This window comes from Lytechinus pictus, chromosome 7, assembly GCF_037042905.1.
Source record: "Lytechinus pictus isolate F3 Inbred chromosome 7, Lp3.0, whole genome shotgun sequence".
Lineage (NCBI taxonomy): Eukaryota > Metazoa > Echinodermata > Echinoidea > Temnopleuroida > Toxopneustidae > Lytechinus > Lytechinus pictus.
Genome location: NC_087251.1, coordinates 9,744,716 through 9,768,583, shown reverse-complemented (window position 1 = coordinate 9,768,583; position 23,868 = coordinate 9,744,716). Strand labels below are relative to the sequence as shown.

At 35.5% G+C, this 23,868-nt stretch overlaps 2 protein-coding genes across 3 annotated transcripts; both read right to left on the bottom strand.

Annotated features, from left to right (window-relative positions):
- Positions 1-691: 691 nt before the first annotated feature.
- LOC129265007 (uncharacterized) lies at positions 692-12,944 on the bottom strand. 2 transcript variants are annotated; one of them, XM_064101881.1, is made up of 2 exons: positions 12,447-12,944; positions 692-4,049 (listed from the first exon to the last, which is right to left on the bottom strand). In XM_064101881.1, exon 2 carries the CDS (start codon positions 3,807-3,809, stop codon positions 2,319-2,321), a length of 1,491 nt encoding a protein of 496 aa, XP_063957951.1. In that variant the 5' UTR covers positions 3,810-4,049; positions 12,447-12,944; the 3' UTR covers positions 692-2,318. The 2 variants fall into 2 exon arrangements, with proteins under 2 accessions (XP_063957951.1, XP_054758961.2); XM_054902986.2 differs by lacking the exon at positions 12,447-12,944 and adding an exon at positions 4,732-5,032.
- A 2,579-nt stretch (positions 12,945-15,523) lies between these two features.
- On the bottom strand, positions 15,524-18,681 carry LOC129266034 (uncharacterized). Its single transcript, XM_054903916.2, has 3 exons — positions 17,902-18,681; positions 17,324-17,438; positions 15,524-16,591 (listed from the first exon to the last, which is right to left on the bottom strand). Exons 1-3 carry the CDS (start codon positions 18,512-18,514, stop codon positions 16,534-16,536), a joined length of 786 nt encoding a protein of 261 aa, XP_054759891.2. The 5' UTR covers positions 18,515-18,681; the 3' UTR covers positions 15,524-16,533.
- Between the last annotated feature and the right edge of the window lie 5,187 nt (positions 18,682-23,868).

The following is a 23,868-nucleotide window of genomic DNA, read 5'->3' as shown; positions in this document are numbered from 1 at the left end:
CCAGCTGATTACTGATCTAGTAAATTTAACTGATTTGATTCAAGAGTGTATTTTTTTGAATGGTTCTACAGTTGCTAAAGGCATATTTCTCGTTTATTTGAATAGATAGAAAAAAAATCATCAAGCACTGTGAATTCATTCGAAAGATGGATATGAAAGATGACATAAAAGTATGCTAGTTTTGTTTATTCACAGATTATTTAAGCACAACACAGACGGTGTGCAAAATAAGCAAAAGAAATCGATAAAATTACACTATCAAAATACTATTTTTGCCTTTATTTTATCTTCTATAGGAATTGAAATATTTTATTTTTTCTCCAAAAATGTAAAATGATCCGACATTTCCATTTACATGGCATAAATATTACAATTATCATAATAAATTAAGACCTTTTTTATATTCCATGAATAATTAATATTTATATAAAAAGGAACTAAAAAGGAAATTGTGACATTGTGTCTCTCTTTTTTGTCAAGACACTTCTCTTGTTGAATTTATAGATGGATTTTTTATTCTATTTTTGTGTGTAAAAATGCGTAAAGTATTGACCGTTCTTTTCTTTCTTCTTGGGAGGACTTGATGCTGAGGTTATCGCCGGCTTTTGTTATTTTCCATTTCTGGAATGGTACATATCCAATAATAACTAAAGAAAGAAATATAAATAACGACAAAGAATAAACCAAAGTATTCAAGAATCACATATTTTTTTTTATAGCTTTATTCCTCGAGTCTTTGAGAGTACTATACTAAATAAGTCGAACTTAAAAAAGATTAAGACAAGCTCTATTCAGCGACTTCGGTGCATTTTTCTCAATTCAGAAAGACATTTATTACTCTAGAGGATATTCACAGATTGGGTAATATTAAATAGTATTGCAACTTTGGAATCTTCATTCTCAATTTTCCCATTCATTAGATTTATAATCCACTTTTTATACAGCTGTTTCTCGATTCTAAACTAGAAATATAATAATCGTGATTCATGATTCAAACCACTATATCAATTCAATTTTCTTTAAAATGCTCTACTCGACTAGTTCACTTTTCATGGAGGAGCATTGTGGGTTTAGGTCATAGTTATGAAGCTTCAAAAGTTTTTAGTAATAAGTCATTAACTAGTTTACCTGGTGAGCACACAAATAATGTGTAACTCAATATACTTTCGCCGTTATAATAGATTTTCTTTAATGATTTTTGATGTCTGCATAATAAAAGTTCTTGCTTGACCCTTGCAACTTTTCAACTTTAGAACTTATCCTAAGTGACTACCCGTCCCCAATAGAATAATCACTACAAATTTTTTACAAGGTTTCATTTCTATAGAGAATCCTTTCTTACGTATTGATTTTTTGCATTTGATGTTCTAATATAATGGCGGTTTTGAAATTGTCTCTCGTAACTCTGATTCCCTGTTCAATCTGGAGAGCCGTGGAATAAGATATGGTTTGCGAACATATCATTTTTTGTGTATAGCCTGAATGTTTTAGACTTCAAAAGTCACATATACAGACACACGTAAATAAAACTACATTTACTTGGCATAATAGATGTGCAGATTAATTCATTTGAATCAATGACTTTAACACATTTCAATATAGTATTGAGTATAGAATTATAATTCAATATACCAATCATTTGCTATTGTTCATGTATCTGAAGATAAACTTAGAAACTAAAGTTTTCGTCAAAAATTCTGATTTCTAATCTATCATACGAAATTAAGTTGATTCATCGACAATGAATACGTCATTATAATAAATATTTGATTTATAAAACGAGAAGTGTGACACCAAATTTAAGATGACCATATCTCTAAATTTTGGAAATATAAAAATATTCTTGTTTGAGGTTAGATTATTTGAGGTTCGGAATAAATAAAAGGTATACAATTATTTTGGGTTTTTTAAGCTCCTGGTTTAGATTAGGCTATAAATTGTAGCTTGTGAACAAATGGCTGATCACGGTGGAATACCCACATTTATGTTTTTATTGAAAGGAGTTGATTAAATTGAACTTTCATCCGATGAAATATGATTTTGGACCTTCAAAAGTTTAGTGCTCATATAAAATAAAACAATAATGAGTTTTATATTTGCAATCCTTCTTCAGATAGAGGCATTGTCTACTACTAATAATATAATCAATTCGAATATAATTGAATTTGTCATTTACATCCAGTCTCATTTAGATATTTTAAACATAATTTGTACAATTCATTTCTGACAAATACTTATAAAATTTCTAGGTACTTTACCTACTAAAATCGTACTTAAAGTAAGTAAAATATTAAAGTCATACTGAAAGCAAGATTTGATCATCTTGCTTGGCTTTCGTCATTATTCATTTGGAATTGTCTGACGATACATATTGTCTTAGCAGCTTTAATGAATCTCTTGAGTGCACTGCTTGGTTTACTCTTGTCCGAATTCGAATTTTTCCTATTTAAACTCACTCTACTTAGAGTAGATGCTAACATAGCAACAGGAGCACTGAGACGCGATACTCGCCTACTTGTCCTCCTTTTCCTCAGATACTCAGCACCCGCTTTTTCGATTGAGTCGTCGGTAGGTTCTTCGACCTCGTCAATGACTTCCAGTTCGACAAGATCATCACCACCGTCCTCGCTCTCCGCATCAAGCTCCTCTTTAGCTTCTTTCACCATTTGACGATATTCTTCCTCGGAATCAAATCCAAGCCACACGTACATTTCTTCCGGTTTATTGGAGTCCATCAACTCGCGAGATCGGTAGGTCTCGGGTTTAAAATCATCAGTGATGAAAGGATTTTTCTCCATGTCCTCCTCCTTGAACTTAAGAGGATCCATGTTCGGAGGTAACTTCACCCAACCACGTTTATTGCGGTTTGTCTTCTGTTGCTGATTTTGTATTGGTTGCAGGATTGGACCGCGACCAGAGGTGTGACTAGTGTTCATGTAGAATGTTCTTGCCAAATTGATATTTTGTTGGACACCTTCAGATGTTAAGCCAGCAGTACCAGGACCGATACCAGGGAGTTTCTGGATTTCACCGGTTGCAATCATCTGACTTAAAGAAACCCTTCTTCCTCCGGAAGTGTGTTTGCTAGGAGTCCTGTTGTTACCTGGTGAAATGTCGGGTAATGATATTGTCTGGGTTGATACCCCACCGTTGGTTTTGTTCTTCTCATTGACACTTGCTACACCTTCTGCATTAGCCCAGACGATCTTTGGCGATTCTGTAGGACGATCTGCGTCTAGAGTTACCTGAACTTTAGGGATCTCCTTCTTTTTGGAATTTCTAATTTCTTGTTTCAAATGTCTTAATCTCTTTTCACTTAATGTTTCTTGCGTACTGTGTCGTGAATGGGATTCGTTTAGATACCCGAGGGATTTACTTAAGTTTGAATTGCTATTCTGTTTTGTTTGCAGTGACTTGACTAAGTCTTCGAGATTTCTCCTAGCGGGAATAATCGGCAATGTATGTCGCAAACCATCCTCTTTCCTCTTTCTCCTCTCAGCTACCGACTCCCTACCGTTCCCACCATTATCACCATCCTCCTCCTCCTCCATAGATTTTCGCCTGGCTCGATTTTGCTCGACAAGATTCTTCAGGAAGTCCATCCGTTTGTGCATTTCTTTCTGTTGTCTCTCAAGTGTTGATCGAGTCAGATGACGTGCATAGTCAAGATGACGAAGCTCACGCTCGGCTTCTAAACGGAATGCATGATTTCTCGCTTGTCCTGCAAATGTCAACCTGGCATCCATTTTGATCATGAGAGTTCTAGGATCATCTCTCTTCATGTCTATGCGATAAGAACCACCCGCCATCAGATCTGATTAACTTGCTCTTTATCCAGAGCAACGTGATATTGGTGTACGAGTCTATAAATTATCACACTGCCGAAGGCAACGTGCTTGATGAAAACACAATTCCACACAAGAGACTGCCATATTTTCATTTAATTTTCAAGGTGAATTAGATTTGTAGAAGATGATCATTTATCAATAATTGGATCTCAAATTATCTCAAAATGACCACTGGTTGATGAAGGGATCCAGCAATGTTCCCTGTGTATAATGAAAAATAAATAAAGTAAATTAAAAATTGTCGAATAAAGAACACACACACAAAATCAAATTGGCGAAGAATAATTATATATTTCTTGTGAACGATAGAAAGGGCGATTTATGTTTTTAAAATGCGTTAGTTCCTTGCCAGATGATAGGAAAATCTATTTGATTATCATGAAGATATTAATTTTCTCTGTGGTGAATCTATGAATAAAAAGATTTTTAGGCTGTCCATTATAATACATGTTATAAACATACTATTAAAAAATCAAACGAGAAAAGGATGTACATGTTGTGAATATTTTCGACATTATGTCTTTTATACCGTCGTCGTCGTAAGAAACATGTAAATTATTAAGATTGAAACATTTCGTTAACATTATAGCAAGAGTGATATTGTTCATAATGTAGACCAATGTAATTACTTCTGAACTAAAATGATACCCTTTATTAAAACTACACAATTAAACGTGAGCTTTATCTTTTGAAAAATTTATTCGTATTCCAATTGCGAAATTGAACCCCCACAACGCCTTACTAAAAAGTTAAATAGCTTCATCTTATCTGCTCAAGAAAACAAAAAAATGTGAGTTGCTTCTTTTTCTACTCATGAATAATGGAAACGGCCGATAACTTAAGTAGAAATAACTTGTATAAGAAATTTACCAGTAAAACATACCTTCAAAATGTTGAAATATTCACAATAATCCTATCATTCTAGCTCGTTGATATTACTATCCAGATCATTATGTGCATGCGGTTAGACAATCTATCATGTCTTAAAGATGTGTTTAATCCTAGCAACACCCATAACAAGGCCTTAGCTGCTCCTTCATCCATACTCCCAGAAGGGAGGAAAGTGCATCAGCGAAAAGAAATCAATTTTTTGATTGAAAGCCCCCCATAGTCAGTGATAGTACTTAGATGCCGATATACGTGCGTCCACCGTTTCTTGTATTAACACAAAATAATGATTAAGTATGGAAAGCGGATTACGAGTTAAAGAAATGCGTCAGAAAAGGTCGATAATGCTATTGTCATTGGATCGTTAATCTCGATTCTATTGAAAAGAAAGTCGCGATAATTTGCCTCGAGTTCTTCAAGAGCTTTAAGAGCAAAACAACTCTTGATGTAGTTTTTAGATAACCGCCACTTTGTGATCCTTACTCTTATGATTATTTAATGAAGTACATCTACGTCATCGTTCTTTCGGAGAACTGTGGACGAAAGTAATGTCAACCAAATCAAACTTTGAAAGAGTGATTAAGCACGGAAATTATCATGTGACACGTCAGTAATTTGATAAGTAAGCATATATTCTCATTGACCTGATGTAAAATAAGTAATAAGTTTATGTATCGGCCTATTTTTCCATTCGTAATGCATGCACACCATTTCACAAGAAAGCCAAATAGAATATTGTACACATGCCCTTTTTCATTGCAATGTTTCTTTAGACCTATCTATCCAAAAACATGGATTCCAATTAAAGTAGGAAAAATACCCAAATGTTGATGGACATACGGCCAAAAGCTGATTTGAAAATCAATGTAAGAATATCCCAAATAGAAAAAGCTAACGATGCATGCTGTATAAAGCTACTTCAACAAAAGAGTTTTGAAAATAGGTGTTGTGTTAGAAATATGAGAAGACTATCTTTTTTTTATTATTTAAATGTGATGTGTTTTGCATGTAAACATATAATTTACAAACTTGTAGGTAATATTTTGTTTTGACAGTGTATGAAGGATCCGGGACCAAGTTTTAACGTCGTCATCCGAAAGACTTGACTCGATCATTGAACCTATTCTGTTATTGGTTTATAATTTTCTCACGTTGCTGTGGTCGTGGATCATTAGATCCTCAATGCACGCAGCCGAATTGCTTCTTACCTACTTTCTTTCATGTTACACAATCGGATGATACACTGTTAATATTTATTTCATTCTTTGTATAATCCATTTCATTATCCAAGTCATGATTCTGTTGATATTGGAATATTTTTCACGTTGCTTCGTCATATAATTTTGTTTGTTGCATGGATAAATCCTTGCTTCCAAAACCATTACCATTATTCCCTATTCTCCTTTTCGTTGTCGTACCAACAGTAGTTGTACAGGAGGATACACAATAAAAAAAGGTTTGAAAGGGAACTATAAGTGGTTGTCATTGCCATTGAAATCTAATTATCCTACATGCAGAGCTATTAAATTAACTAATCAATACGACATTCAAATCGTTACCTATTGCGTTCATTCAATAATAGCTTCAAGGTTCGATAGTTATAGACCCACGTGATGGTTAGCAACCTGAGGGAAGATTTTTACAATTACTACCAAACTTCATTCAAGAAGCAGTGTATCGGAGTAAGCATGTATGCAGCATCTAGACTAGACACATTCTGGAAAAAGAGGCCTATATAAACTTTAAGAAGCATTTTGGGGTAAAAAAGTTGGAAACCGGAATATTTCACACAATTCAAATATACTGAATCTGATAAGATCGGTTCCCAAGCTAATTTCTCATGTTTTGACCACCTAATTTGCATAAACAAAATGGCTGCCAAATTGACAATTGAGAATATTATTTCGACGATGTTCTTTAATTATATTCGCTTTCACAGACATGAATACTGCAAAATCCTGCATACATACGTGTACCTTTCGGGAAAACTTGTTATTTTTGTTTGCGGCTAATTAATTATGCAAATTTATGCATATTTTGGATCATTATGCTATAATTTGATAATTTCAGCTCAAATGTTTATATTTTTGGTACAAATAGCATTTACATCATTATAAATAATTGTACGGCCCTTAGAATATAATATCACAGTGAATAATAATGTATTTTATTGTTGTTGAATTTCTTATGTATTTCTTTGTATTTTGTACCTTATGTTTTGTACATGTTTTGTTATGGGATCTCTCAAATTATTGATTATCAATGGCAGAAAATATTCAGCTTCAATGATTTAATTATGTAATCACTTTTTTATTCGCACATATCCATGGGCATAAACAGATGCACCCATTCCCACATCTGCATACAAAGGTAAACTCCTGCACGGAGGGCCTTCCCATTTAAAAGCACACTGGTGGAGATCCAACGAATTTCATGAACCTATCTGTATTCAAGCGAATGTCACTATTAATTGCTTATATTTTTACTATAAAATGGTATCTTGAATTATGATATCAATCAATTCATTCATATTTACAATTTTAGATGATGAATTATTAAATTTGAATCATAACAGTACTGTAATTCTCAACTCCTAATAGTCAATCAGTTGCATTTAATATCCTTTGGAGTAGTTATGTTCCCGACCAACAGAATCTGATCACACATACATGTATATATATTTAGTGTGTTTTTCTTCAGCAAAATGAAGTGAAAACCGTCTGCTGGAAATGAGATGTCCTGTGTCTTTCTCCATTACGCTCGTCAAATTGTCCCAATATTGATAAAAAATTCTCAGAGCTGAACCCACATAATAATTATATAATCCATCTAATTTCTCATTTTGCCTATCAATTAGACCGTTTTCCGTGTTTTAAAAGCCAGAATGTGATGTTCTAAAGTTCCACAACGAATAAGTCACTGCATATCCTTTTAATAACAATTTTTTTTATCATTGGACTTCATTAACGGATTACATGTGCATCTCCATAATATATCTTTTCCAATGCAGTACTGCACCTGTCCTATCAAGGATTGCCGCTTCGTCCAACTTAGAGGCATCCAGCTTCCCCAAGCTTGATATACACCTTTACCTTCGGGGTGTTGAATGATCAATGTCAGTTATCATCGATTTGGTGTTCAATTGGATGGCTTGATTGATAGGGCAGCCTCGTATTATAAAAAGTCATCTCTAATTGTTGAAATCAAACCAATTTAGTACAAGTATTCTGCGGAGGCAGTTCGTATCGAAGTCATCGTGTTTGTGTTCTTGAGATATGTCCGATTCTCATGTCACAGATCCATAGAGAAAACCTAAACTTTTGTCTTGAGAGAGAATCTGCTGTCTAACCAGATCTTGTTTCAGGTGTTAAAATGCTCGGAGTGCACCTTTTCAATACCGCAGTGAATTGTGTAATGTCTTCTAGGCCATTTATCGAACTTCTAATATTCACACATCACACATTTCAAATTGATAACGAAGATATCTTTCAGAGGATGGTGGGTTCCTGGCATGTATGGTGTTCATGTGGGTGATTATTAATCCACTTCTTTTGATCGGTATTAAACCCAACAGCATCCAATAGCTTACCCAGCTCTGATAGGCTGCATGCGAGTCTGAGATATCACCGTCAAAGTCTAGGTCGAGAATTTCTTCGATTGTAGAGCCAGGATGTCTCTTTCTATGAGGAAAGCTGTTGCCTAAGTTATGTTTGACTTGTCAACCGGTTTTAATACCAGTGAACATGTCATTCTTCTTGGGAGACTGACATGACAGTCTGTTTTGGAACTGATGATTCTGCACTCCAATGGCAGGTTTCCTCTTACCTTGCCAACAGAGCTGTATGAAGCTGTATTCATCACTGGCATGCAGTCTCCAGTGACTACCCTTTGATATGGAGTTCCTTGGGAGTCTGTCCTTGTCCCTTGTTCACTCCTCTTGGCTCTGTAATGTGGCAACATGGTCTTGATATACACATCTATGCTGATGACATCCAGCTGTATACCTCACTTTTGATCCAAAAGGTAAATATACAGAGGTTCGTGCAGCTGCTGTTGTTGGTGCTGCCATTGAGGATTCGATGTTGGATGAAGGTCAACTTCCTGGAGCTTAACAATAAAAAGCGAAGTATCTTGTTCTGTCATCTCCATATATGCGTAATTATTATGACTACAACTCCAGTCTTAATAGGTGAGGAAGCTATATATCTCCAGTATGCAAGGCTAGATCTATTGGCGTAGTCTTTGATAGAACAATGAGCATGAAGAAACACACATCACATGTCTGCCAATTTGCATATTACCTGCTCCACAGAATTGCTGAGATCAGACATTGTCTTACATGAGGTGGTGCAGAAAATATCATCCATGACCGGATAACCTCTAGACTGGACTTCTTCAACTGTCTCCATGCTGGTTTACCTTCAACAGGCATCTCTAGCACTTTTTAACATTAGGACACACTGTGAAAATTTGTTCTGCATTGGGCAGTGACTGGGCTGGAAACCTTGTTTTGCCCATGTTTAACCATGGAGTTAATCTGTGTTTAGCCCCATGTTTTTATCATTTCCTCTTCTGTATTCAGTATCGTTCGTCAAAGAATCTTCCAAGGTATAGAGATTGGATAAAAGCTGTGGTTTTCAGTTATCACTTTGATGGTTGACTTGGGGAAAATGTATCGTTGCCAAATAAATAAATAAATCGGTAATGACCAAAAAACTAGTAAGTGATTCAGTAATACAGACCCTTTGCATTTATTACAAATTGTTCTTTGGATAACTGCCATGATTGCAGTTCTGATGGAGCTGAATCAAAGATATAATTTTGCTACAAGGATAATTACAATGTACTGATACTTATACCCGATTGATAATCTACACTGCGTAAATCATACGTTTAATTGATTGATTTGATCTGTTATAAAACATTTTAATATATCTATTTCAAGAAATTTAAGTTCAGCATGATTACATGTTTTCCAACTTCTAAACTCTTCTTTTCTTACGGGTTCATTGAATTTAGTAATTGTCAAGATTATAGGATCGGCATCAATGTTTTTATATTGGGCATGTCTACTATACCTTGCAAGTATATTACTTTCTATATACAGGTGTGGGTGTGGGAGCATGTGTGTGCATTTGTTCCTGAGTACAATTAACAGTTGTGGCAAAAGAAGTTTATCAAATGATTCAATCACTGAAGCTTAATATTTGTCTGCCATTGATATTAGTTTTTTTAAAGATCTCATATCAAACATATACAAAGCAAATGGCAGAAAATACAAGAACACAAAAGAAATATCAAAGAACAATAAAATACATATAAAAATTGACTTGAGTATTATATTTAAGGGCCAAACAATTATTATAATGATACAAATGCTATTTGTACCCAAAATGATAAACATTTTAGGTGTAATTTTCAAATTATAGCATAATATTGCAAAATATGCATAAATTTGCATAATTAATTAGCCGAAAACAGAAATAACAAATTTTCCTAAATGGTACATGTTAAGTATGCAGGATTTTGCAGTATCCATATCGGTGAAAGCGAATATTATAAAAGAATATTGTAAAAATAAGATTATAAATTGTCAATTTGGCAGCCATTTTGTTTATGCAAATTAGGTGGTCAAAACATGAAAAATTGGCTTGATGACCGGTCTTATCAGATTCAGCACATTCAAATTAGGTGAAATGGACCATTTCCCAACTTTTACCCCAAAATGCTCCTTGGGCTCAAGTTCTCCCCATATTGGTCTCGTCTAATCATTTAAATACACTGTTAAAAAACCCTGATTTTACAGGGAAAAAATGAAGATTTTGCAGAAAGCAATAACAGAATCATTCTGTAAATTCATAAAATAGGAATTTTTCTGCAATTTAACAGAACAGGTCTGTTTAAAAAGGGGAAAAGGATGTTTTATTAAAGGAAATTTGTAAGGTTCCATACACCAAATATCAATTACCTGTAAGATTACGCATTCTGGTAAGATTACATGTTCTCGAGACTCTAGTGCAGGAACTTCTTTTATTTTAAGGATAAATTTTCTAACAGTGTACGCAGATATTGAAAACAAATCAGAGTGAAAATAAGGGGGAAAATTAATTATTTCTTTGAATAAAGATTATTTACTAGTCTTGGGGCCCTGCCAAATACCGGCCTTAAACAAGTAGTCCTACACTGTTAAAAAACCCTGATTCTACAGAAAAAAGGAAGATTTTGCAGAAAGCAATAATATAACTTCCAAATGCTGTAAATTTATAAAACAGGAATTTTCTGCAATTTAACAGATTAGGTCTGTTTAAAAAGGGGAAAAAGGGTGTTTTATTTAAGTAAATCTGTAAGGTTCCATACACCAAATACCAATTTCCTGTAATTTTACATGATATAATGTAAGATACGCAATCTGGTAAGAATTAGATTACAGGTGTTCTCAAGACTCTGCTGCAGGAACTTCTTTTATTTTAAGGATAAATTTTCTAACAGTGTATAACATTTTAGAACTTGATTTATTCTTTTTAAAATCCTTAATTAGCTAGGCCTATCTAGATATTGGAAAACATTAAAACTTTGTATAAAAATTAAATTCTTATTAACTTCGAAAAAGTCACCATGATGAAAATTATCAAGTAGAAGGAAGGCAATATCGTTAAATGTCAAGTGACATTGCCTTTTGTTTAGATCTTGTGAACAAAAAAATATAACATTGCCGGAATTCTTGCTTTTAGTATTGAGTCAATCAATCACCATTAAAGCATCACGGATAAATGCTTTGTTCTAAAAATAATGACGTACGAAAAGATTTTCATATCATTCACGCTATCCAGTAAACAGAAGATTTGTATTGTCAACTTTGTTAAAAGTCAAGTCCATCCCAGAAAACAGTTGATTTGAATGAAAAGAGAAAAGTAAATAAAAAACCATGATACTGACAATTTCATCAAAATTGGATGTAAAATAAGAAAGTTATGACCTTTAGATTTTCGCTTACTAAATTTTATTTTTTCCCCCACAACTCAGTGATACGCAAATGAGCGAATGGATGATGTACCTCAATCACAACTTTTGTTTTTTATTGTTTGATTTGTACAATATTTTAATTTTTACAGAGTTGACAATAAGGAAACTCTTGTTTTGACCATAAAAATGTTAAAATAACAATAAGCGTTCAGGGGGAATAAAACTTAATGTCATATGAGAATGAGGAGAATATTAGAATATTTCATATTTCATGTACAAAAGAATTACTGAGAGGATTAATGTCATCAGTCTCCTCATTTGCATAGCGACGAGGATGTGAATAACTTTTTCGTGAACTTCAGCAAAATTTAAAAATGTCACAACTTTCTTATTTTACATCCGATTTTGATGAAAGTTTCAATGCTATGCTCGTTTCATTTTCGATCTCTTTTTATGTCACATATTGTTTGGGTGGACTTATCCTTTAAGGATGAGTCCTCCAGAGGAAATTATTTCATCGTCGACCAAAATAATTGTGGTTGATTTAACTTTTTATCTCACTTCACATTCTATTTAATCTTTGATTTAAAATGAAAATCTGACATATATATTATGTCTGTATATACATATTTATGCTCTGATTGAGCAAACCTGCATGTGCCCGATTCTAAATTCCGTTCTGCTTATCAAAATTTATTGCAGCACTATTGATATATATTGAAAATATAATGAATACTGTATGCTTACCAAGATCATATCAGGCTCATAAATGCTGGTCGGCTGACGACGATCAAGCTTTCCTGAGCTTTAATCCAACTTTGTGGTGCTCAAACCAACTATGTCCACTGAACTAGTAACGGGGATTCGAGATAACATCATAAACACATAATAATGAAACGTTTTTATATAGCGCACACAGTCATGCAAAATTGCATGTCTCTAAGCGCTCGGTTCAGCAGAAGGGATGTCAAGCACAGCTTTCATGCATGAGTATCCATTCATCATTTGCTAATTCTAAATAGATTTGGTTTATCTTAACCCTCTATTCAAGGATCCTTTTGTAAGCTAACAGGACCGATGTGACCTGACAAATCCGGACTTATCGCTCTCCTGGAGCATAGGCGGATCCAGGGGGGGGGGGCGGGCCCCCCCCCCCTATTGGCGGAGCAAAAAAGGAAGAAAAAAAAAGGAGGGAAAAGAGAGGAGAAAAAAGAAGAGGAGGAAGACGAGTGACTAAAATAAGATGAGGGGAAGACTTGGAAAATACAAAGAATCTTTTATGTCACTATATAAAATTTTTCTCGCGCTTCGCGCTCGCATTGCCTGTTAGGTGGTCTTTAAATATATGGAGCTTGAATATCAAGTTTGGAAGTCAATAATACAAAACATGTTTCACCTCGAAAATCGAACTTTCATTATTTTGTGTGATCTAAAAATTGATTTTTAAAAAGTGTTCCGTAAAAATGTCTTATGGTCTGAATATTAACATTTGCTGCGCGCTTATGTATTCCATAAAGCTTCAAAATATCCATTTTCAAGTCTGATTGTCAAAACGTATCAGCTAGCGGTGCACGCTCGAATTTTGATTGGCTTTTAAAATGATAAATGATAAATCCATAATTTATTGTTCGAAATAACCATGAAATGAAATACTCCGAAAATTTGCTTTGCCCAGTTGATCGTGGGCCCGGCAGCCGCTGTGCAGCGCCAGATCGACGAGGCTCTATCCCTTTAATCGTTGAACGCCAAACAGGGTAGCAGCAACTCCCATCTTTTAACGTATTTTGGTCTGACGCGGCCGGGGTTTGAACCCCCGACCTCCCGGTTGTGAGACGGACGCTCTACCAACTGAGCCAACACACCGGTTTTAGGTATAAATCTCGATTTTTTTTCCGCTCGCACTTCGCGCTCGCTTGAATTGTTTAGTTATAAAGCTGGCCTTGAAATGTCCAGTTTCAGGCCATGTTATCATCAGATTTCGCGCCCTCATTAGGCATTAATGAATAAGATATTGATTAAAAAATCAAATTGTCCCTTTCTTTTCAACTCGCGCTCAGAAAGAGGAATATAGGGAGATAGTCATCAATTTCATATGATGACATACCCTAGGATGTCAAAACTTAAAGTAATAATAATGAAAAATATCAGCTCTTTATTAAGTGCGATTCATATCCACCTCACAATTTTCCTACAAAGTGTTTGAAATATAAAGCAGAAATTGACTCTTTTTTTCAGATCGAAATATCAAATAGTTTAAGATCGCGCTTCGCGCTCGCTTTGATTTTCATGATAAAGGATGTATTTAGAAAGCCTAGATTCTAGGCGTAAATATAAAACACGCGCGCGCATGTTTATTCAGATATTCAACTTGTTATCTATTTAAATCATTATTCAGTTTCAGATCACAATATAATTTTTTTTTCTGCTCGCGCTTTGTGCTCGCATTATTAAGGGAGGAAGATCCCTTATTACTCATTCTTTTCATGATTTACAAAACACGAATAGAGTGTCCCGTTTTTAGGTCTAAATCACGATTTATATTCAGCTCTCGCTTCGCGCTCGCATGAATTGTTTAGTTATATAGCTATCCTGTTGACGATTACAAAAATTTAATTTAAAATTGTCCATTCTCTATGTAGAAATGTCAAAGATTTTCAGCTCGCGCTTCGCGCTCGCATTATTTGATTGTTGAAATATGTAACTTCTTCATGGCTAAGTGCAAGCAGTCCTTAACCTTTTCGATCAATTCAAAACGTATATAAAAACTTTCTACTCGCACTTTGCGCCGCGCATTATGAATTTAAGGAAGATCCCCAATTAACTCATGCTTTTCATGATTTAGGAAACATGAATAAAGTGTCGTTCAGTAGGTCTAAATCTCGAAAGTTTCCGCTCGCGCTTCGCGCTCGCATCAATTGTTTAGTTAAATCTGTTTAAGTTACAAAAGTGCTTAGATTTTCCATTCTTTAGGTAAAAATGTCAAAATAATTCAGCTCGCGCTTCGCGCTCGCATTATTTGACTTTTAAAATATGTAACGCCTTCATGGCTTACTGCAAGCAGTCTTTAACAAGTACCTTTTCCATCAGTTCATTTCTGCTCACGCTTTGCGTTCGTTGTAATTATTTAGTTGCATAGACATCTTTTTCAGGATAACAAGCATTGCCCAGAATGTTCAAATTTTAGGAAAAATACATAGAATTTCCAAAAAAATAGTTCGTGCTTCGCGCTCGCATTACATAAATAAGCATTATGATATATATCTATGTTGATAAGAATAAAGCTAAGAAGTAACTATTAGGAATAATACCCCTTCAAAGAAACCAAAATTCATCTTCGAGCGGCCGATCGGGGAAAATAAGGCTGAAAAAAAATTCCGCCCCCCCCCCCCTATTGGCGAAGGCTGGATCCGCCCATGTGGAGCGATTCACGGGCGGTATCAACCCTTTCAACAAAATTGAAATTCAAAAATTTGATCGTCGATGCGCAACTCAATTCTGTATGATGGCTAACCATTCCAATAATGAATAGTTCGTTGTAAATTATAAGATTATTTTGTCTTCCCACTTTTTTGTGTGGGGGGGGGGGGGGATGGGGGCGGTTTGAGTTTATTTTCCATATGAAAATAAAAATATGGTGTATTATAAGTAAAAAGTCACAAATGCGAATTCTAAAATTTGAACTAAATATCGGATCAACTTAAAATATACATATGGATCACTCTATATTATTGTGATGGCTCTGTTTTTCATAGAGGTCCAATTAAGCACTGAATTATGATACACATTCATTTATAAGTTAAAACACATTGACAAACAAATTTGTACAAATTAAACTTTGCTTTTTGTTTATTACAAAACAATCTCATATTCCGTACTGATGTATAAGATTCATCAGTTGTCTATTCTCCTAAATTCTAATTCAAAACTGCTAAACATATTTGTGTTATCTGGATGGTACGCAAATTACATGCACCAAAATCAACATCAGGAACAAACACAACATGAGTAACAATGAAAGGTAAAACAAAACATATGAAGAGAAAAAAATCTAAGAATGCAAATGCTTTAACTCTACATCAAATCGTCGTCAAATTGAAGACATGACATTGAAAAATGATAACAATATAAGATTTACTATCTACTAATCATCTGGAAGTAAAGTTAGTATATACCACTATGTTGTATAGTGAGGTTCAAATGGCTACTTGTTACACAATCATCACAAATACACAATAATAAAGACCAAAACCAAAAATTATTCCCAAATGGTAAACGATATATAGAAGTCAATAATATGTTACCCAAATCAGGTTAAAGTATTTATCTAAAGATTTGGAAGATGCAAAGATCCTATATTTTTACAAACAGAAGGAGCGCTAAAGGGAGGGGGGCAGAGACCGACAAAGGTATGTTTCTCCAAGTAAGAATAAAGTATAAGAATGACAAAAAAAAACGTATGAAAAAAAAACATATGAAATGTGTTTATTGACGATGTAACTACACAACACCCTTTTATTTTCTATTCCTGAAATCAAATTCACATATGGGTAATCCCCCCCCCCCCCCCGAATAAAAAAAACCCGGGCACCGCCCTGCTATAAAGAGAACTATTTACAAATATTTATTTCGATTATTTCAGATAATTATGAACATACATTTTCTTTTTCGATTAATGGCAAGAAGAAATCAGCATCCACATCAACACTTATTTTCATTCAATATGTAAGACCAAGATATGTACTTAGATTCATTGGAATATAATTGACGCTTAACTAAGTTGTAGACTTCAAAATAGTAACAATCGATTGAAGATTTATAGTTGACATTATACACATCACTCTTTCTTAGGCTGGTAGATCGCTCCATTATAATGTTTCTGACATCTCCTTCGCCTGTTCATAGAGAAAATATAATTTGGACAAGAAAAGAAAGAGTTAACACAATGACATTGAGTAAGACAGAGAACTTAACTTTCACGACCCCCATCTATTTACCATTAAAGTAGCCCTCTATCTCTTTTTAACGTTCTCTCCTTATTAGTGAGTTTTCGCATCGGGACGCAAGACGAGTTCAAGAACTCAGTAAATGTATTGAAAATGCTCGTCAAATGGCAATAGACAGCTGGGAGGTCTTTGGCGAAAGTATTGGTGAACAGCTGTTAGTCCTGAGTTTCGGAGCTGACAAAAATTGCAAATAATATATATAATATATGTTTGTTCAGAGTCCAGGCCGGAACTGCTGTTTTCATTCACCCATAATATTTTCGACAGAAACTTCTTGGTTGGGTATTGTCATGATATTTTCTATGTTCTTGAAAGCGTTCTGCGTCACGGTGCGAAAGCTGTTTCATTGTAATGTTTCAAATTGAATTAACGACGCACACTTTTAATGATATTACATCTATCGATTTAGTAAGTTTCGATTAGTTGGTTAATCATCTATCTAGTCCTTATTTTCACAGTCTTCCCCGAAAAGACATTATTGAGATAAATAAATGCATTTTAACCCATCCGATTCGGAATACCGTCAGATTTCACTTGCGGTCCCGTAACTGGTCATTACTCTTCACTGTATACATGTTAAAATCACTTTAACAATTTATCATCGTTTAAAAGAGCTAGTACCTGCGTGGTGGACGAGGATTCAATCGTTGGACATGTTCAATGTTTGGTGGTCCAACCTGTCCCTGTTGCTCAGGAGGAGAGTGACCTGACCTAGACCCTGGCCCATGATTGTTGACTGTATCAGGAGACACGAATTCTAATTACGACAATTATAGCTGCAAATACATGAGTTAAGCATGCAGGCGGCTAACAAAATTTTTTTTTCTAGTAGTTTTTATCTTTGGGTAGTTTGGCAGTATATGGCAATACAAGGGCAATATATTGAATATTGAGAAGCTTTTGTAATCTTACCTCTTTAAAGCAAGAATTATTGATTTAATAAACATGGGTGATACATTTTATGTGGGTATGAATTATACGAATAACATTGCAGAAAATATGATGGAATGGCGCTTCGAAGTAAATAAAGTTGTATGAAGTCAAACAATGAAAATGGCATTAACATTTTTATGGAAATGGGATTTATATCTTATAACCACTAGAACCACTTCTCCCACTTCTTCAGCCCTTAATATGTAAATTGATGAATGATATCGTTGTTGATTGCTATAAAGAAATTTGTACAGCGCGATACGTACCTTGATGATCGGAGAGAGAGTGGCGTTCTCTAACAAGGGCCATCACCCTGGAGACATATCCTTCACGATTATCTACTCGATGGGCCTGCTGTCTTAGCTCTCTTACAATGTTGTCTCTGGTGCGCTCAATGTCGTTCCGCATGGTTCTGACTTCACCTGCCGGGTGTGGTCTTTGAGCATGTTGCGGACGCCATTGCTGCTGCTGCTGTCTCTGGTCCCCTTGCTCTGATTCATCAGGTCGACTTCTTCGTTGCATATGATATTGACTCAGGGTTCTGTGGATTTGTTCCATGTCACTCAACTGGTGCACTCTATGTTCTGGACGACTTTGTTGGGCGGTCGGTTGTAACAACGTAAGGGGCAAATCTGGGAACAGAGGGTTAGGTCGACGTCCTGTAAGTCCGGTTGTTGGAGGATAAATTATCTGGTCGCTGCGTGGACGAGCGGTCCGGTTGTTCTCTCTCTGCTCTAAGTGATCTCGCCTGTGAGCATGACTGGACCGACCACTTTGTCCCGTCACAGACGGACCTCTCGGGGTTGTAGTGGGACGATTTATTATCCAGTCTCGCATTCGCTGTTCCTGACGATCTACATCTAGACGTGCATGATCCATGACATGGTCTTGAGTGACGAGTATTCCTGCAGTCAGTGTCTGCTCCCCTTCACTTACGGTGTCTTCACCATCTTGGTCTGACTGCTGATGCTCCTGGTGATCACTGGATGAATTATGGTCACGTGATGACTCTGTAGTGGAATGATTTGAACATGCTGCTGAAGACAAAGCAGTAGTTTCTTCGGATCTCTGTTTAACCTGTACAGATTTCTCATCTACATGTATGCCTGTGACTTGGTTCACACCCAAATCCCGCTCTTTAGAATTGGAAAGCAATTCTTGTCCAGTTGTTGGTCCATTTTCCTTTTCTTCCTGTGTAGATCTGCAAAAAGTTTCCGCTTCTTCGGATGACGTCAGATTCTGTCAAAAAAAGAAGAATACAAACAAATATTTTTCATACTTCGGTTCTTTGAAAGTGACTAACTCTAAACCACTTGTTAAGATCAATAAATATTATAATATTATAAAAAGGAAAATAAAAGCAAATCGAATTATAGAATTAGATGTAGATTAGAATCTTATATCTATCATTATCAAAAATGAGGCATTAATCATTTCCCTTTTAAAGAACAAAGAATGCGAAAGTATAAGAGATTGATTCCTTCTGACAAGTTAATGTGTCTAAACTTCTATAGAGTTATTACCGTATTTATAGATCTCATCTAAGATAATTTAAATTGGGAAAATCTTACCGTGTGCCCACTTTTCTTAACATCAGATTCAGATCTCGGCCTACACCCAGCATGCTCAATAGACCTATCAACGTTACCATCTTCAATCGACTGACTTTGCACATGTTCATCATGGTCATGAGAAAGATTGCTGTTACCACCTTGGACATTTGAGTTTACCACTGATTTGAGAACATTCGACTCGTTCCTTGACCAGTCATCATCTGCAACGATAGAATTAAAGACGAACTCCTTTCCAACCTCTGGCTCGGCGTCAGTGACTGCATGGACGGATCGTATTCGTGATAGGAATCTTCTTCTAGGATCACGACCGTTTCGACGTTTCCTCGTCGATGCCGATATCAGCCAATCATAAGGGTATTCAGCTTCCTCGTGAAGTTTAGAGTTCTGCCATGTGCTCCTTTCGAACTGCTCAATCACTTTTTCTTCGTTTTTCCTCGGGTAATACTTTCCTTGTTGTTTGAAGAAAGACCCCAAGCAGCATAAGATTGGAACCATGTTGACAGTAGTTAGATTTTGACACTCAAGGCAGATATATCTAAATTTAACAACTTTTGGAAGATTTTCATGCAGCTTAGCATAAATTCAGTATCGATGCCCCATCCGAAAATTTAGCTCAAATGTATTTCGCACCCGCCCTATTTTTGTTTTCAACGCGCATCAAAAAAATGATGAATGTAGCTCATGCGCATGGCGCCTGGATCGAGGCGCCACGAGACGCGTGCACTACTATTGCCATCATCAGTGACGTAAGAATAGAGTTTGAAAAAAAAATTGTTTCACTTTGACATAATTGCAGAAGACATTGGATAACAGTTTTCCTCCAAATGTCTTTTTCACACTTCACCCTGACTACACCCCAAACATGCACTCATGCAGGCTCCGTGGAGCAATGTGCTCTCGGAATCTGGAAGCTTGGATTTGAAACCGTTGGATGTGCCGACCCCTGCTTTAAATAAATGTGCACGCCTAATCTGTCAAAAACCAAAATGGCTTCATGCCTAAGGCTTAGGTCACAACCCCCAAAATCAGCCTGCTCGGCGACCGGGGCAGCGAGTTTTTAGCCAATTTCGCTCGGGCACCGAGCGGCGGCCGTCTGGGCACCACTGGTTTTGGGGGCATCGCTCGGTCGCCGCTCAAGATTTTGCGCGGAGTTAAACTTCTGGCGGCGCCTGCTCACTTTTTACGCGCCGCCCTAAATACGATCGGTGCCCGGGTGGTCGCCATCCGGGCGCCGACGTTATCGAGTGGTCGCCGTCGAACGATTTAGGTCAAAAATTGAACACGTTGGATCAAAAGCTGTCGAGTGGTCATCGACCGGTCGCCGTATGCTGGCCGCTCATAGATCGGTCGATGATCTCGCGGCGAATTCAATAATCGGCCGGGCGACTTAAATTAGGCCGGTGGCCGGTGGAAGACCGCCGGCCGGGAATCGGAGGGTCGATCACTGCTCGGACGTCAAACAGAAAAGTTCCCCGATTTGACCCAGATTTGGCCTTGAGTAATGGGTAATCGGCAGGGCACCGCTCGGCCACCGATAAAGGACAAGTCCATCCCAACAAAAAGTTGATTTGAATAAAAAGAGAAAAATTCAACTAGCACAACACTGAAAATTTCATCAAAATCGAATGTAAAATAAGAAAGTTATAACATGTTGAAGTTTCGCTTAAATTCACAAAATAGTTAAATGCACATCCCCGTCGGTATGCAAATGAGGGAAGTGATGACATCACGTACTCACTATTTATTTTGTATTTTATCATATGAAATATGAAATATTCTAATTTTCACCTCATCGTCCTGTGAAACAAAGTTTCAAATGAAAGTTCAATATTTCTTACTCCAGTTCATAGAGAAGAATTACTTGAGATTGTATTTAATTTGAAAGCAGAAAAGACTCCCGGTTATGATGGCATTACAAATAGAGTTGTGAAAAACATTATACATTCTCTTGCTGATCCTCTGCTTCATATATTTAATTTATCGTTGCAGCTTGGCCAGGTCCCAAAGAAGATGAAAATAGCTAAAGTTATACCCATTTTCAAGAAGGGAGACCAATTAATTACTAGTAATTACCGCCCAATATCTTTGTTAACTTCGTTCTCAAAAATTCTTGAAAGGATAATTTATAAAAGGACAGTTGCTTTCCTTAAGAAATATAGTATTATATGTGATAATCAATTCGGTTTTAGAGAAAAAGATAATACAACTCATGCTATATTGACATTAATAAATAAAATATCTACTTCTTTTGTCGATTCTGATCACACCGTAGGGTTATTCCTCGACTTCTCAAAAGCGTTTGATACAATAGATCATGAAATACTATTATGTAAGCTATCAAATTACGGTATCAGAGGGACAGCTTTACAATGGTTTAGGAGTTATCTTACTGATAGAATTCAGTTTGTTACAGTAAATGAATCAGAATCTCCAACAAGGCCAGTTTCCTGTGGAATTCCACAAGGTAGTATTCTTGGCCCTTTGCTATTTGTACTTTATGTTAATGATATGAAAAATTCATCTCATGTTCTCTCATTTATTCTTTTTGCTGATGATTCCAATATTTTCTTTACACATCATGATCCACATGTACTTGTGAGCACTATGAATGCAGAATTTAAAAAAGTAACAAACTGGATTAAAGCCAACAAACTGTCATTGAATCTGCAAAAAACTAATTATATGCTTTTTAGTCATTCATTGAAACATCTACCGCATCAAATACTTTTAGATAATACTGAAATCAAAGAAGTGCAAACAACAAAATTCTTAGGTCTTACTATTGATCACAAGCTTACGTGGAATGCTCATATCAACAATATTTGCAAAACTGTGGCAAGAAATATTGGAGTCATCAATAAGCTTAAAAACGCTCTTCCAGCACAGGCGCTATCCATGTTGTATTGTGCATTAATTCTACCATATCTTAATTATGGAATTCTGGCATGGGGTAATGCCTCTCAAACGAGACTCAATAAAGTCTTGCTACTTCAGAAAAAAAGTACTGAGAATAATATGCAATATGTCCTTTAGAGCTCATACAGATTAATTGTTTCGTCATAAACGTATCCTTAAAGTCAATGACCTGTACCGCTTGCAACTATTCCAATTCATGTATCAGCTAGATAGAAATAGTGTACCTAATGTCCTACAAAAGATATTTATGAAAAACAATACTTTACATTCATATAATACGAGACATTCAAATGACTATCACTTACCCAAAAGTAGAACAGTATTTTCTAGCAAAACTGTATTTTTCACAGGACCAAAACTCTGGAATTCTCTGGACAGAGTAATAAAAGAGGCAGCTAATCTAAACCGATTTAAATTACTCAAAAAAAAATTTATTCTGAATTCTTATTGATTCAATCAAATATTTTGTGAACCTCATACTTACCCACGGTAGTATTGATTATTTTAAAGTCAATATTTAATTTTGTATATAGTGTAAATACATTTGTGTTACAGTGTTTATATATAATTTTATAGAATTTTGCTGATTATTTTACTCTACTTATATCATATTACCCTTGTATAAAATTTTGATAGGGGGTCTACATTTTACAAGCTTTGCTTTTTAGTAGGCCCCTCCACTTTTTTCATTTCATTGCTACGTTTCAATCCTGTGTGTTATGCATTTTTTTCAGTGTTAAAATGATTTATTATAAATGTACTTTGATGATTGTGGAATATGAATATATCAATAAATAAATAAATAAATAAATTTTCCCTGAACGTTTGGAACCACTATTGTTTAACATTTTATGGTTCAGTCAAGTTGGTCCAAATCTGTAAAAATTGAAATGTATAATTCAAACAATAAAAAACAAAAGAAATAGTGAGGGACATCATCGATTTTCTCATTTGCATGTGACTAAATTGTGCATATAACTATTTCCTCGTCGATGACTTTGACTTTGACTTTCTATATAACTATTTCGTGAAAAATGAGCAAAACTTTAAAATGTCATCACTTTCTTATTTTTCATCCGATTTTGATGATTTTTCTCTTTTGACTCAAATCAACATTTTCTGAGGTGGACTAGACCTTTAAGTATTTTTACATCCTTTTCGACTTCTACAAAAAGCGTTGGGCTATGCCTGATTCCAGCAGCGCCTAAGCAGGCTACTATTGGTCGGTCGCCGCTCTGAGTTGACTGTAGCATAAAAATGAATTTAATTGGCTACATGTTTCTGACTGAGAATATGTCGATTACTTGTTAAAACTTGTGAATTTCTGTCTACCACAATTCCTTTTTACATTTCTTCACTTTTTCAGCAACAGAGATCAACATACTCTCTTCGTTTTACATCTGCTCCTTCTTTTGTCATTCCTCAATCCAGAATACAGACCGGCTTCATTTTTTTTTTCAATCTCTTGCCCCCGTCTTTGGAACAAACTCCATCTATCTCTCCGAAACATCTATTCTCTTGACCTCATCAAAAACATCTTAAAACACACCTGCAGAATAACTATAAACATTAACTTGCCTTATGCCATTAACAACACTTTTTATCCTCTTGAAAAAGCGCTGTACAAATCCAATTATCACAAACTTTCAATCCATTTCATGCTTTTCGCATATCATTTACGATTGCTTTATGAAAATAAAGTTGAATCATTTTTTCTTTAAAGAATTACACACACTGTTACAC

What these genes read in the sequence shown, in the direction of transcription:
- LOC129265007 (XM_064101881.1), bottom strand. Translation starts at nt 3,809, where the DNA reads ATGGCGGGTGGTTCTTATCGCATAGACATGAAGAGAGATGATCCTAGA.
- LOC129266034 (XM_054903916.2), bottom strand. Translation starts at nt 18,514, where the DNA reads ATGGATCATGCACGTCTAGATGTAGATCGTCAGGAACAGCGAATGCGA. An exon ending in CTCTCTCTCCGATCATCAAG is followed by an intron (nt 17,439 to 17,901) that starts GTACGTATCGCG and finishes CTCCTGATACAG; the next exon opens with TCAACAATCATGGGCCAGGG. An exon ending in AATCCTCGTCCACCACGCAG is followed by an intron (nt 16,592 to 17,323) that starts GTACTAGCTCTT and finishes CTCTATGAACAG; the next exon opens with GCGAAGGAGATGTCAGAAAC.